The sequence below is a fragment of the Telmatherina bonti genome (assembly GCF_933228915.1).
Source record: "Telmatherina bonti genome assembly, chromosome: 22".
In the NCBI taxonomy this organism is placed as follows: domain Eukaryota; kingdom Metazoa; phylum Chordata; class Actinopteri; order Atheriniformes; family Telmatherinidae; genus Telmatherina; species Telmatherina bonti.
The window spans coordinates 5,444,773-5,457,889 of NC_136631.1; the positions used below are offsets into that span (position 1 = coordinate 5,444,773).

The window sequence follows — 13,117 nt, forward strand, 5'->3', positions numbered from 1 at the left end:
ATCTGAATTATCTCCAGCAAGGTTCGCAAGCTGTGCTGCATTATCTCTGCTCAGAAAGCTGCATTTAGGGGGGGAATTGTGGTGCTGTCTCTGCTGCTGATGCTGCCATTTTTAATCAGCACGAAGAAGGAAAAGACTTTTCTCTTGGCTGAGAGGAGGAGGAGGATGAGTTTGTTTGTTCTGATAGAGGAAGATGTTCTCAGAAAGTTTTGGTTGTTTATTCTAATTTACTGGAGGAAATCTTTGACTTGCTTATGAGACCTTTTCAGAGACAGATGGGATGTTTGTTCCACCTGCAGCATGATCTGATGGTCAGAAATGACCAGTCCGGTCCCCTTTCAGACATTTTCTGGGGTTAGACGTCTGTTTTTTTGCCACTGAAGGAACAGACATATAAATATTACCTTTCAGGTGATCTGGTGAGTTGAGCTCAGTTTCATTAGAACAATTCAGTTAAAAACACCAGAAAACCCACAAACATTAAAGATCCATGCACCATGAAGAGTTGTTCCTTCTGTCTGCAGGTCAAACAGAAGCAACACGTCTGTTTTCACTGTTTCACGCAGCAACTTTTCCTCTAACAGAATATCTGACAGCTTGGCTGGCGCTCGCTGACCTGCAGGAACCACAGACGGAGCTGGAAATGCTGGAAGCTGATCAGGAAAATGTAAGTTTGGGTTCATCTGTGTCATACTGGAGGAACCCGACGGATGAAACGAATCGAGACGCTCCGAGTTCTGCAGATCTGTTCCGTCTAAAACAAATATTTTTGTGTGATTGGTGGATTTTTCTGTGTGTTGACTCAATAAAACTGTCGGATAACAATCTGGGAGAAGTTCATCGTGTCATTTAAATGTTTTCCAGATGGTGGATTATTCCAAACAACATGCATGACATCCTGCGACGTTCCAACGTCTGGGCAAGCAAATGGCCGCTGACTCGTACAAACAGACTCTTTTTCTTTTAAATATGAAACTCAAAGGAGTCTCACACACATGGTGTACGGTGGCCCGGAAGTTTAAAACTTCCTGACAAAAAACTAAGACCACAAACAAGAAAACACATCAACAGCAGTTCCACGTAGCTGTTTGTCTTAAACATCTCAGAGCTGCCTTGAGGAGAGACAAATGCATCAGCGTCCAGTGGTGTATTTCATCCTGCCGGATCACCATGGTAACCGATGCCAAATCAGTGGATCCAGAGCTGATAAATGCTTCTGAATGTGAATTAAACACGTTTTCTGCTGTCAGGGTTTTATATTCCCGCCTCTCCGCTCAGATCAGGTCAGGTGATCATGTGTTTGTGAGCTTGAAATAATGAATAAAAACATTTTTGATCTAATTTTTATAGATCCTAAACAATTTTAACCTGGTAAAGACAGATCAGACCCACAGTCTTAATCCTGCATCTCTCTGAGAAGAGGTTCAGGTTTTACTGAGCAGAGAAACAAGCCGGATTGATCGTTACTGATTACTTTAAAAAAAAAAAAACTTGTAAAACATTTTTATTAAAATGTAAATAGAATATCATTTAGCTTCTGGTCTGGATTTTAGATGGTAAACGGCGCCCTCTGCAGGAGAACCAAGGAAGTGCATCTCCATAAAATAGTTTAAAAGTGAAACCTCTGTGTGTGTGTGTGTGTGTGTGTGTGTGTGTGTGTGTGTGTGTTTACCTCTGGTGATGGGGGTCAGAGCCGGACTCTGTGGTCCCAGACTGGGGCTGCTGATGTGGTTGCTATGGTTACTATAAGCATGGTCTTGTGGGTCACTAAATGTCCGCTGTGTGAGAGGAGGCGGAGTCTCAGGTGGGAGGAGAGGGGGTGTGGCAGGTAGGGGGATATCCGGAGCGCTCTTCACTCGTTCTCGCTCCCGGTCGGACTCCTTGTCGCCTCCTCGGTCCCGGCTGCTCTCCTTACGAGGTTTTATCAGCTTGGCTAAAGCCTTGGCGCCGGCCCACTGACTCCTCCTGACAGACGACACGACCACAAATCACAGCTGTCCTACAACAGCTGGCGTGTTTTCTATCTACAATTTCCTACTCACTAAATCTGTAGATTTTTGCTTGACTAAAAAAAACAAACATTAAACACATATTTATGTTTAAATGACATGTTGAAGCTGGAAATGACACGAATACTTCTGAAAACTGAATGAAGTTCTGAGAGCAGCTGACTGAACGTTTTCAATGCATCAACAAACCTTCCCAACAAACCTGAGACGGTTTAACCAACATCTCTGCAGGTTTAAAGTATATTTACTTCTTTGGTGTGGGGTCGTAAAACTTGTACTGGTCCATAATCTTCTCCTCCAGTTTCTCTTTTTGACGACGGAGAGAATTCAGTTTATCACTAGACGAAGAGAAAAAAAAAAAAAAAAAGACATTTAGATCACATAGGAGCCTTTACCATTCCAAACAAGCTCAGATAAATATATACTTATTACTGCAGCATTAATAACCATCAGTAATCAAATATCAGCTGTGATTTCCACAGTGCTGACGAGCAGGTGTTGTGCTGTATTTGGTTACAGGTGTATGTTTTGCAGCAGGCGTATTTTATTTGGTTACAGGTGTAAGTTCTGCAGCAGGTGTGTTGTATTTGGTTACAGGTGTATGTTCTGCAGCAGGTGTTGTGTTTTATTTGGTTACAGGTGTTGTTTCTGCAGCAGGTGTTGTGTTGTATTTGGTTACAGATGTTGGTTCTGCAGCAGGTGTTGTGTTGTATTTGGTTACAAGTGTATGTCGTTTCTGCCGCAGGTGTTGTGTTTTATTTGGTTACAGGTGTATGTTCTGCAGCAGGTGTTGTGTTGTATTTGGTTACAGATGTTTCTGCAGCAGGTGTTGTGTTTTATTTGGTTACAGGTGTATGTTCTGCAGCAGGTGTTGTGTTGTATTTGGTTACAGATGTTTCTGCAGCAGGTGTTGTGTTTTATTTGGTTACAGGTGTATGTTCTGCAGCAGGTGTTGTGTTGTATTTGGTTACAGATGTTGTTTCTGCAGCAGGTGTTGTGTTGTATTTGGTTACAGGTGTATGTTCTGCAGCAGGTGTTGTGTTGTATTTGGTTACAGATGTTGGTTCTGCAGCAGGTGTTGTGTTGTATTTGGTTACAGATGTTGTTTCTGCAGCAGGTGTTGTGTTGTATTTGGTTACAGGTGTATGTTCTGCAGCAGGTGTTGTGTTGTATTTGGTTACAGGTGTATGTTCTGCAGCAGGTGTTGTGTTTGGTTACAGATGTCGTTTCTGCAGCAGGTGTTGTGTTGTATTTGGTTACAGATGTTTCTGCAGCAGGTGTTGTATTTTATTTGGTTACAGGTGTAAGTTCTGCAGCAGGTGTTGTGTTGTATTTGGTTACAGATGTTGTTTCTGCAGCAGGTGTTGTGTTTTATTTGGTTACAGGTGTAAGTTCTGCAGCAGGTGTTGTGTTGTATTTGGTTACAGATGTTGGTTCTGCAGCAGGTGTTGTGTTGTATTTGGTTACAGATGTTGTTTCTGCAGCAGGTGTTGTGTTGTATTTGGTTACAGGTGTATGTTCTGCAGCAGGTGTTGTGTTGTATTTGGTTACAGGTGTATGTTCTGCAGCAGGTGTTGTGTTTGGTTACAGATGTCGTTTCTGCAGCAGGTGTTGTGTTGTATTTGGTTACAGATGTTTCTGCAGCAGGTGTTGTATTTTATTTGGTTACAGGTGTAAGTTCTGCAGCAGGTGTTGTGTTGTATTTGGTTACAGATGTTGTTTCTGCAGCAGGTGTTGTGTTTTATTTGGTTACAGGTGTAAGTTCTGCAGCAGGTGTTGTGTTGTATTTGGTTACAGGTGTATGTTCTGCAGCAGGTGTTGTGTTGTATTTGGTTACAGGTGTAAGTTCTGCAGCGGGTGTTGTGTTGTGTTTGGTTACATGTATAATTTCTGCTCCTGGTGGTACAGCTCCTTGCTCTCCATGCTCCTCTCCAGCAGAGTTTGGTTCTGCTGACTCAGCAGGTTAATCTGACTGAGGAGGTGGTGGTTCTCCTCCTCCAGGTTCCCCTTCAGTCGACTTAACAGCTAAACACAAACGATAGTTTAAAACTCGACCTTTGACCTGAGCCTTGGTGAACATCAGTCATCTTATTGTTGCGAGCTGTTGGTAAACGAAGATGCGGTTCACCTCGCAGTGGTTGTCCAGTTTGGTCATGGTGAGGTCCAGGCCCTGGTGCTGCTCCATGAGGGAGTCGTATCGTGCCATCCACTGACTCACCTCCTGCTGAGACGAGCTCAGCAGGCTCTTCAGATCATTGATGCGCTGATGGAGCCCCTCGTTCTGCTCCGTGTGGTGGGCCTGGCTCGCCGTCAGTCTGAAGAGGAAACAGGAAGTCATAAAGAAGGACGAAATAAAACGGTTTGGCCAGCTGTGACATCTGGATCTCCTACCGGTCCACTTCGGTTTTCAGCTGCAGATTCTCCTGCTGCAGGAGCCGATTCTTCTGGATCTCCTGCTTCAGCTCCTCTTTTTCTTTCTGACCACGCCCCTCCTGCTCCTCCCACTTGTCCTTCAGCTGCAGCAGCGTGCAGTACCTGCAGAGAACCAGCAGAGGGGGTTTCTGACGGCACCTGTAGCGCTGTGTTTACGGTCCACACTGCAGCGGGTCATGTGACGCAGGCAGAAACTGGACGTCTGCAGTCTGGTTTCCACCGAGTCGTCTCGTCTTTCAGGAGAGGAAAATCTGACTGAGCTGCATGTTTAACTGTCATTTAAATGCAATCTGTTTGATGAGCAGTGAAGAGATGAACGTAAGAAACCAAAGGAAGTCAGAAAATCGCCTATTTTTCAGGGTTAAAGGTGAAACATGAACTAAAGGAGGTGAAACTGCAGCGTTAACCTGGTTAAAGATGGAAAGCTGGAGCTTTCAGACGTGGACAGAGACGTTCAGGCTCTTTAAAAATCTGGAAATGTTTCATGACTGAAGTGGAAGTTTTGTTTCCGGTCCGGTCCGGAGTTCCAGACCCGGTCCGTGAGCGGTCACCTACTTGCCGTGCAGCGTCCTGTGCTCGCTCTCCAGGGTCCTCTGCTTGCCCTTCAGCGCGGCGTGCTGGCTGATCAGCTGCTCGTACTCGTGCGCTTGCCTCTCGTGGACGCTCAGCAGGCGCTCGTGGTCGCTGAGCACGCTCTCTCTGGCTCGCCACGCCTCCTCGCGCTGCCGCTGCCACGTCTCCACCTCCGTCTCCAAGGCGGTGACCTGACCCTGCAGCACGGCGTTCTGGGCCATGAGGGAGGCGCTCTGCGAAGAGATGGTGGAGTTCTCCACCTGCAACACGGGGCCGGTGTGAAATCAGGGATCGGGAAGCAACACGCAGAGGCGTGGGAGTGTGTGTGTGTGTGTGTGTGCAGCACCTGAAGCTTGGCGGTCTGTGTGTGTAAAGCAGAGTTCTGCTCCTGCAGGGTGGTCGTGTGGCGCTGCAGCGCCGCCATCTGGCTGTTGAGGGAGGCGTTCTGGTTGTCCAGCTGCTTGAGCTGCTCCTTCAGGAGGCTGCTTTCCGTCTGCAGGGAGGCGTTCTGCAGGGAAAACCGGCACAATGAGGAGAAAACGAAGGAGTGGGAGTTTCGTTTGTTGCGTTATCAAACCTACGTTCTTCTCCACGTCGATGAGGTGATCTTTGATCCGCAGAAGTTCCGCCGTGGCGCCGCCTGGATGCGGCGTGGTCAGACTTTCCTGCATCGACGCTGCCTGACGAGCCTGAAACAACGAAACGTTTTACTAACAGCGACTGTACGGAAGCCCGTTGCTGCCAATTCTATATTAAATATTTACATAATACTCAGTCTTTATTATGAGACAAAAAGTCTTTTTCTCTCAATGAAATCTGATTAAAACATCATAATTATGAGACAAAAGGTTATTTTATCATATAAAATAATTGAGATTAAGTAATTATCATATTCAAATTAAATGACTTTATTTATGTAAAAAATTTTATGTTACAATTAAATAATTGAGAATTAAAGTATACTTTAATTTGATATAATCTAATTTGAGATAAAAAATCATAATTATGAAGTTTTATTGTATAATTATGAGGAAAAACATCATGATGTAATTTTATACATCATTATTATGATCTAAAGTTATAGTTATAGAGAAAAAAATTAATTTAATAAAATTTAGTTCTCATATTTAAATCAAATTGTTTATCATTAAAATTAATAATTTTGAGGGTTTGAGAAACTTATTTCATAATAAAATAATTCAGATTTAAGTCATAATTATAAGATTTAATAGCTTTAATTATGAGAATAACTTTTATTCATTACTGAGACAAATAATTTTTTTACATAAAGCATTGACATTAAGAAGTCATAATTATTAGTTATTTATTAATAAAATGAGTTCAACATTATGAGATCTAAGGCTTAATGGCTAATTTATAAAATAAAAGTTGACCAAAGAATAATAATCATAATAATCAGAATCTCCAGATAAAAAGTCAGAATTATGAAGTTTTAATTTAAACGATGTTTTATCTTAAGTCAGAAATGTGATTTTATCCTCAGTACGTGTGAACGTGGAGGTGATGATTCTGAACGAGCCTCTACATGTTGAATAAAAGACATTTTAATGAGGACATTGTTCCTACAGCGGCCAGCTCGCCGTGCAGCCTCGTCTTCGCCGCGTCGCTCGCTTCAAGCTTCTTTTCCAAGCTGGAGATTTTTTCTTCCTTCAGCTTCATGGTCTGCTGGACGGTTTCCTCCAGCCGACACTGCAGCAGCCGGTACCTGCGGACAAACGGGTCGGTTACACGGCTGAGGCGGACCTGGAGTCCTGCAGCAGAACGGGGACGGTACCTGTCCTCCTGCGAGTGTTCCTGCTGCAGCAGCTGCTGGCGGTTCAGTCCGATCTTCTCCAGCTCTTCGTTCAGCTTCTCCAACTCCACACTCTGCTGCTGGACGCTCAGCTTCTCCGACACCAGCTCCTATACACACACACACACACACACACACACACACACACACACACACACACACACACACACACACACACACACACACACAACCCGCTTCAGCGTGAACACCCAGAAACACCTTCTGGTACCGGCTGGACACACATTAACTGGTCATAGTGGGGTTTAGACACGGCAACATGTAGGCTGTGGTAGTCGGACCATACTGGTACTACTGGGTCCAAACAGCCCCCCCCCCCCTCCCGGCAGCCTCCCAGTCGGCTCCCGGCAGCCTCCCAGTAGCCTCCCAGTAGGCTCGCGGCAGCCTCCCAGTAGGCTCCCAGCAGCCTCCCAGTAGGCTCGCGGCAGTCTCCCAGTAGCCTCCCAGTCGGCTCCCGGCAGCCTCCCAGTAGCCTCCCAGTAGGCTCGCGGCAGCCTCCCAGTAGGCTCCCAGCAGCCTCCCAGTAGGCTCGCGGCAGTCTCCCAGTAGCCTCCCAGTCGGCTCCCGGCAGCCTCCCAGTAGCCTCCCAGTAGGCTCGCGGCAGCCTCCCAGTAGGCTCCCAGCAGCCTCCCAGTAGGCTCGCGGCAGTCTCCCAGTAGCCTCCCAGTCGGCTCCCGGCAGCCTCCCAGTAGCCTCCCAGTAGGCTCGCGGCAGCCTCCCAGTAGCCTCCCAGTCGGCTCCCGGCAGCCTCCCAGTAGCCTCCCAGTAGGCTCGCGGCAGCCTCCCAGTAGCCTCCCAGTCGGCTCCCGGCAGCCTCCCAGTAGCCTCCCAGTAGGCTCGCGGCAGCCTCCCAGTAGGCTCCCGGCAGCCTCCCAGTAGCCTCCCAGTAGGCTCGCGGCAGCCTCCCAGTAGGCTCCCGGCAGCCTCCCAGTAGCCTCCCAGTAGGCTCCCGGCAGCCTCCCAGTAGCCTCCCAGTAGGCTCGCGGCAGCCTCCCAGTAGCCTCCCAGTCGGCTCCCGGCAGCCTCCCAGTAGCCTCCCAGTAGGCTCCCGGCAGCCTCCCAGTAGGCTCCCAGCAGCCTCCCGGCAGCCTCCCAGTAGGCTCGCGGCAGCCTCCTAGTAGGCTCCCGGCAGCCTCCCAGTAGGCTCCCGGCAGCCTCCTAGTAGGCTCCCGGCAGCCTCCCAGTAGGCTCCCGGCAGCCTCCCAGTAGCCTCCCAGTAGGCTCGCGGCAGCCTCCCAGTAGGCTCCCGGCAGCCTCCCAGTAGGCTCCCAGCAGCCTCCCGGCAGCCTCCCAGTAGGCTCCCAGTAGCTTCCCAGTCGGCTCCCGGCAGAAGGGATGTTTCCGCCCATAAACATTATAAAAGTAGACGCTGCATCGTATCACGCTGTCTATACGAGCTGACGGCTCATCGCGCCGCCATCTTGGATGGGTCTCCAATGCACCTTTAATGTATTTATTTGTAAGGTGTAGGCCAAACCACAACAATAATTTCACCAATTTTTACCTGATTTTTCTCACAGTTTAGTTTGATACAAAGGGCAGAGATATTGTTATGATACTGTAAAACAATAAAAACTACCTGCTTTTATGCTAAAATATTTTTATAATGCTATTTAACTAAGACATAGGTAGCTACAATATAAATAAATGTATAAATGAATTTGAGACGAACATGTTTGACTGTTTATTGATGTATCTGGGTTTATCTATTTTTATCTGTTTAAATAAATTATTATTCAACCTTGTGAAATGTAATTCCACATGATCTGCTTTCAATATTTCGCCGGTTATAACCGTATGCTGAACAAAATACAGGAATAGTTGCTGCTTTCTATTGACTACGATTGACTCTTTCATTAATTTACATTTATTAATTTATTAATATAGCGATACAGTTCTACAAAGTCTGAAAATAAAGTATTTTAAAAGTGTTTTGTTTGTGTGTAATATATACGCGTTGTTCCACAGAAAACACTTATGTGGGGATACTACGTTGGTTCTGCAGCAAGACTCAAAAGCAGAGACCCATCCAATATGGCGGCGACGATGGTTCACTTTCCAGCGCTCAACGAGGCGTCTACGTATATATGATGTCTGTGATATAGACATTATTGTGAGGTTAAAAGTGAAGCCTATACGGAAGTGCAAAAAATTGCAGTTCTCCCCTCATCCGCTAGAGCTCCGCCGCCCAGCCTCTAGTGCACAGGTGTCAAACTGCAGTCCTGGAGGGCCGGTATCCTGCAGGTTTTTGTTGTCTCCCTGCTCCAACACACCTGACTGAAATTCATAAATAGGTCGACAAGAAGCTGCTGGATCCATTTGATTTGCATCAGGTGTGTTGATGGAGGGAAACAACAAAAACCTGCCGGATACCGGCCCTCGAGGACTGGAGTTTGACACCTGTGCGCTAGAGGCTGGGCGGCGGGTACAGACAGGAAGGGGCGGGGCCTCACCTCTCTGAGCGTCAGCAGCGTCCTCTGGTCGATGGTGACCCGTTTCTGCAGCTCCTTGTTGTCGCGCTCCACCTCCTTTGCTTTCAGCACCGCCTCCTTCAGTCTCTCCGCCTCCTTCCTCGTGGCCTCCTGCTCCTTGGCCATGGCAGCGAGTTGGTCGGATTTCTCCTCCAGCTCGGCCTCCTTGCCCTCCAGGAGAGTCCGGATCCTCCAGGTCTCCTTCTCCAGGAGCTTCCTGCTCCTCTCTGACTGCTCCAGGTCCAGCTGCAGCTTCTTCCTCTCCTCGTCTGCTTCCTCTCTCCGTCTCCTCTCCTCCTTCAGCCCCCCTACTTCTCTTTTCAGTTCCTCCTCTTTGCTTTGTGCCTCCCTCATCCTTCCGTCCAGCTCCTCCCTCTGCTCCTTGCTCCTCTCCAGCTCCTCCTCCAGACGATGCTTCTCCTGGTTCAGAGCTGATAAACTCGACTCCAGCCGTTCAGCTCTCTTCCTCTCTCCCTGCGCCTCCTCTCTGGCTTCCTCCATCTTTCTCTGGGCCTCCTGGATCTCCCTCTGTGCCTCCTTCAGCTCTTCCTGCAGGGTGGGCAGGCGGGCAGAAGAGGAGCGCAGGTTCTCCAGGGAGCAGCGGAGGTCCAGGTTTTCCTTTGACAGCAGGCTGCTTTCTGCTTCATGCTTCACCAGTCGCTGCGCCTCCTTTTGCGCCTCCTCCGCTTCTCGCTTCAGCTTGTGCACCTCCTGCTCCAGGGAGGCCACGTGCTTCTCCAGAGCCTCGGCGCGCTCGCTGCATGCACGCAGAGACGCCACCTGCAGACAGACCAGAAACATGTCAGACCAGCTGGATCCGCCCCGTTCTGACGGAGGAACGACCTTCCTGCTCCTCACCTCTCGGTTCAGGGCGTCCCGGCTCCTTTCCAGACGGGACACCTCCCTCTCTGCCTCCTCGCACCTCCCTGCTCGCTCCTGCAGCCTCTCCGCCTCCTCGCTGACCACCTTGAGCTGCGTCTCCAGACTGGCCAACCGGGAGCCGGAGTCGGTGATGCTCTGGTGCAGCAGACGGTTCTTGTTTTCCACCTCGCGGACTCTGGCCTCGCTGTTGGACTGAGCGCGCTCCTGAAGGGACGCCACCGCCTCAGACAGGTGCTGCTTCTCGCTCTCCAGCTCTGAGATCTGATTGGACGAGTAGATCAGCCATTAGAAGAGAAGAGTTTACGTTTCTACGTGAGGCGAGTGAGAGACGCACCTGTCGGTCCTTCTCCGCCCGCAGAGCGTGCATCTCCCGCTCCAGACTCTGCTTCTCCTTCAGTAACTCCTCCCCCAGAGACTCCATGTCCTGATTGGTCAGCTTCTCCTGGTCCAGCAAGCCCTGCAGACGCTCCAGCTGGAAAACAAGCATCATATTTACAACCGGGGAAACTCAAAGTTTTCTTTGTTTTTACATAAAAAAGCACATTTTAATCCCAGTCAGCCTCCAGACATCATGTTAGCAGCGATGATGATAGTTTTATGGAAGCTTCCTGCTTTCTCAGTGTTAACCACGCCCACCTCACATGTCCGACCAATCACACGATACTTCTCGGAGCCCCGCAAGAAAAAAGTTCTGCCATCCCGATGTGTCGAGAACTGTCTTTTAACACGTCCGCGAGAACAAAATGACTTCATTTTCTTCTCGGAGCCTCGAGAACCAGAAGAAAGTTCTGTCTTCTCGTGGAGGATGGAACGAGCTTTACTGTGTAGAGTCTCTGAAAAAACTCATCGTCACAATTTACACACACTACCGTTCCTGCACACACTTCAGATTTTGTTTCTAGACTAAAATATATCTAAAATGAATCCTAATTACTGCCATGTTAAACTGACCCTTCGCTAAGCCCCGCCCCTTCACGGTTACTACGCCTGGCGAGCTTCCTACTCGCTTTTTTTTACCCGTGAAACACGTGGATTTCTCAGTGATTTTAGTTGAAGATGTTCCAGAGGGAATAATGGAGTAATAACTGGGAAACATCTGAGAGAAGCAAACGGAACGGACAGTAAAATGTTTCTGAGAAATCCAAAATCCGACGACGTTTAAACTGACGTGAAGACCAGGGCCGTATTAACAGTGCACAGGCCCCTGGGCCCAGAGTGTTCCAGGGGCCCCGTTCCACAACATTACATTGTAAAAATTGTGAATGATTCATTGTGAAATGACGTTTCTAACATCTCTCAGCCAGTGGTACCAGTAGCAACACACTGGACACTGTGGTGTAATTATCTGGCTTTTATGTACATTTAGTTTCAGGTCCAAACTGCTGGTGTTTACCCCACGTGGACCCCACATGGCCCCCCAATGGGTGTGGGCCCCTGGCCCTGCGCCCAAAATGCCCACTGGATAATCCGGCTTTGGTGAAGGCTGACCGGTTCACACTGCAGACTCAGCCTTGTGTTGACTATTTACTTCTAAAGGAACAACAATGTTTTTGCACTGCAGAGTCAACATGCTGTTTTACTTTAAGCTAGCTTTAACTTTAATGTAAAACTGCCTGTAAATGTTGGTTATGGTTTAACCTGGTAAACCTGCGTTACTTACTCGTGTTTATCTGATATATTAGTTTCGCCTTAAGCAGTTAACAACTACCTTACTGTTACAGCACTAGTAACTTTTAGTTAGTATTCTACTAGTTCTGTGGCTAACAACTGTGTGCTAACTGCTGTTAGCATCTTAGCTTTGTTATCCTTGATGTGAGGTCTTCACCTGAACCCAGGTGCCGCACACACACCACTTTGGACGTTAGCCTTCTCTCTTAGTTACCGTTGCTAACGTATGATTGGCCAGTAGCGTTTCCAGGGCGGGAAGCTCATTTCCCAGCAGACATGTTTATTCTGCGAACTGGAAACTTCTGGTTGGTGTAAACCTGCAGAGTTCCGAGAGTCTGTGAAGACGGGAGGAGCAGGAAGATTCCTGATGGGAATCTCTGACATCCAGACCATGTCGGAGCCTGACAGCGATGCTGGATCAGACCAAACCACTCACACCTTCTTTTTCTGTTTATTACTGAACTACCGACAAATCCTGACCAGACTGTTGGCAAACCAGGGAAACGGTTGCCATGGTAACTAGTCAGTAGATTAAAGACTGAAAACATCTAAACTTTTCCTGCCTGGGAGAAGAATCGTGAAGGGATGAAGGTTTTTTAGAATCCTGAACCTAAACTTTCCCGGAGCGGGCGGCGTGTTCAGCATCAGTTACTATGGCGATTCAGCAGGAGTCTCATCCCTCCGATGGAGATGAATCTAACTTAGACATCGTCATCCGTTGGTAAGACCAGCATCACATATCTCCATCAGCAGTTTCTGTTCCTGCACACATCATCGTCATCATCATCCTCACCTTGTTGCTGAGGCTCTGGTTCTCCCTGTCCAGCTCCTGGGTGTGGAGCTGCTGCTCCTGGAGGAGGTGGTTCTCCTCCTTCAGCCTCTCGATGGAGGCCTGCAGCTCACGGTTCTCCTTCTCCAGCTTCAACAGGCGACTGGAAACACACTCATTCAGCTCGTGGACCAATGACTTGCGAGCTGTGGAGCAGAGAGGAGGCGCTTAGAGAGGAGGTGCTTAGAGAGGAGGCGCTTAGAGAGGAGGTGCTTAGAGAGGAGGCGCTTAGAGAGGAGGCGTTTAGAGAGGAGGTGCTTAGAGAGGAGGTGCTTAGAGAGGAGGTGCTTAGAGAGGAGGTGCTTAGAGAGGAGGCGTTTAGAGAGGAGGCGCTTAGAGAGGAGGTGATTAGAGAGGAGGTGATTAGAGAGGAGGCGTTTAGAGAGGAGGTGCTTAGAGAGGAGGTGATTAGAGAGGAGGT

The 13,117-nt window shown here is 48.3% G+C and overlaps 1 protein-coding gene across 1 annotated transcript in view; it reads right to left on the reverse strand.

Moving 5' to 3' along the window:
- Nucleotides 1–13,117, reverse strand: part of ccdc88c (coiled-coil domain containing 88C) — a gene marked incomplete at its 5' end in the record, with an annotated part of 57,920 nt that overhangs the window by 11,849 nt on the left and 32,954 nt on the right. Inside the window, 14 exons of the mRNA XM_079262327.1 lie at nucleotides 1,673–1,965; nucleotides 2,258–2,347; nucleotides 3,889–4,034; nucleotides 4,138–4,324; nucleotides 4,401–4,544; nucleotides 4,998–5,275; nucleotides 5,362–5,523; nucleotides 5,597–5,704; nucleotides 6,603–6,741; nucleotides 6,811–6,938; nucleotides 9,300–10,097; nucleotides 10,176–10,460; nucleotides 10,534–10,671; nucleotides 12,661–12,842. Coding sequence (XP_079118453.1) covers nucleotides 1,673–1,965; nucleotides 2,258–2,347; nucleotides 3,889–4,034; nucleotides 4,138–4,324; nucleotides 4,401–4,544; nucleotides 4,998–5,275; nucleotides 5,362–5,523; nucleotides 5,597–5,704; nucleotides 6,603–6,741; nucleotides 6,811–6,938; nucleotides 9,300–10,097; nucleotides 10,176–10,460; nucleotides 10,534–10,671; nucleotides 12,661–12,842 — 3,078 coding nt within the window. The remainder of the gene's footprint in view (nucleotides 1–1,672; nucleotides 1,966–2,257; nucleotides 2,348–3,888; nucleotides 4,035–4,137; nucleotides 4,325–4,400; nucleotides 4,545–4,997; nucleotides 5,276–5,361; nucleotides 5,524–5,596; nucleotides 5,705–6,602; nucleotides 6,742–6,810; nucleotides 6,939–9,299; nucleotides 10,098–10,175; nucleotides 10,461–10,533; nucleotides 10,672–12,660; nucleotides 12,843–13,117) is intronic.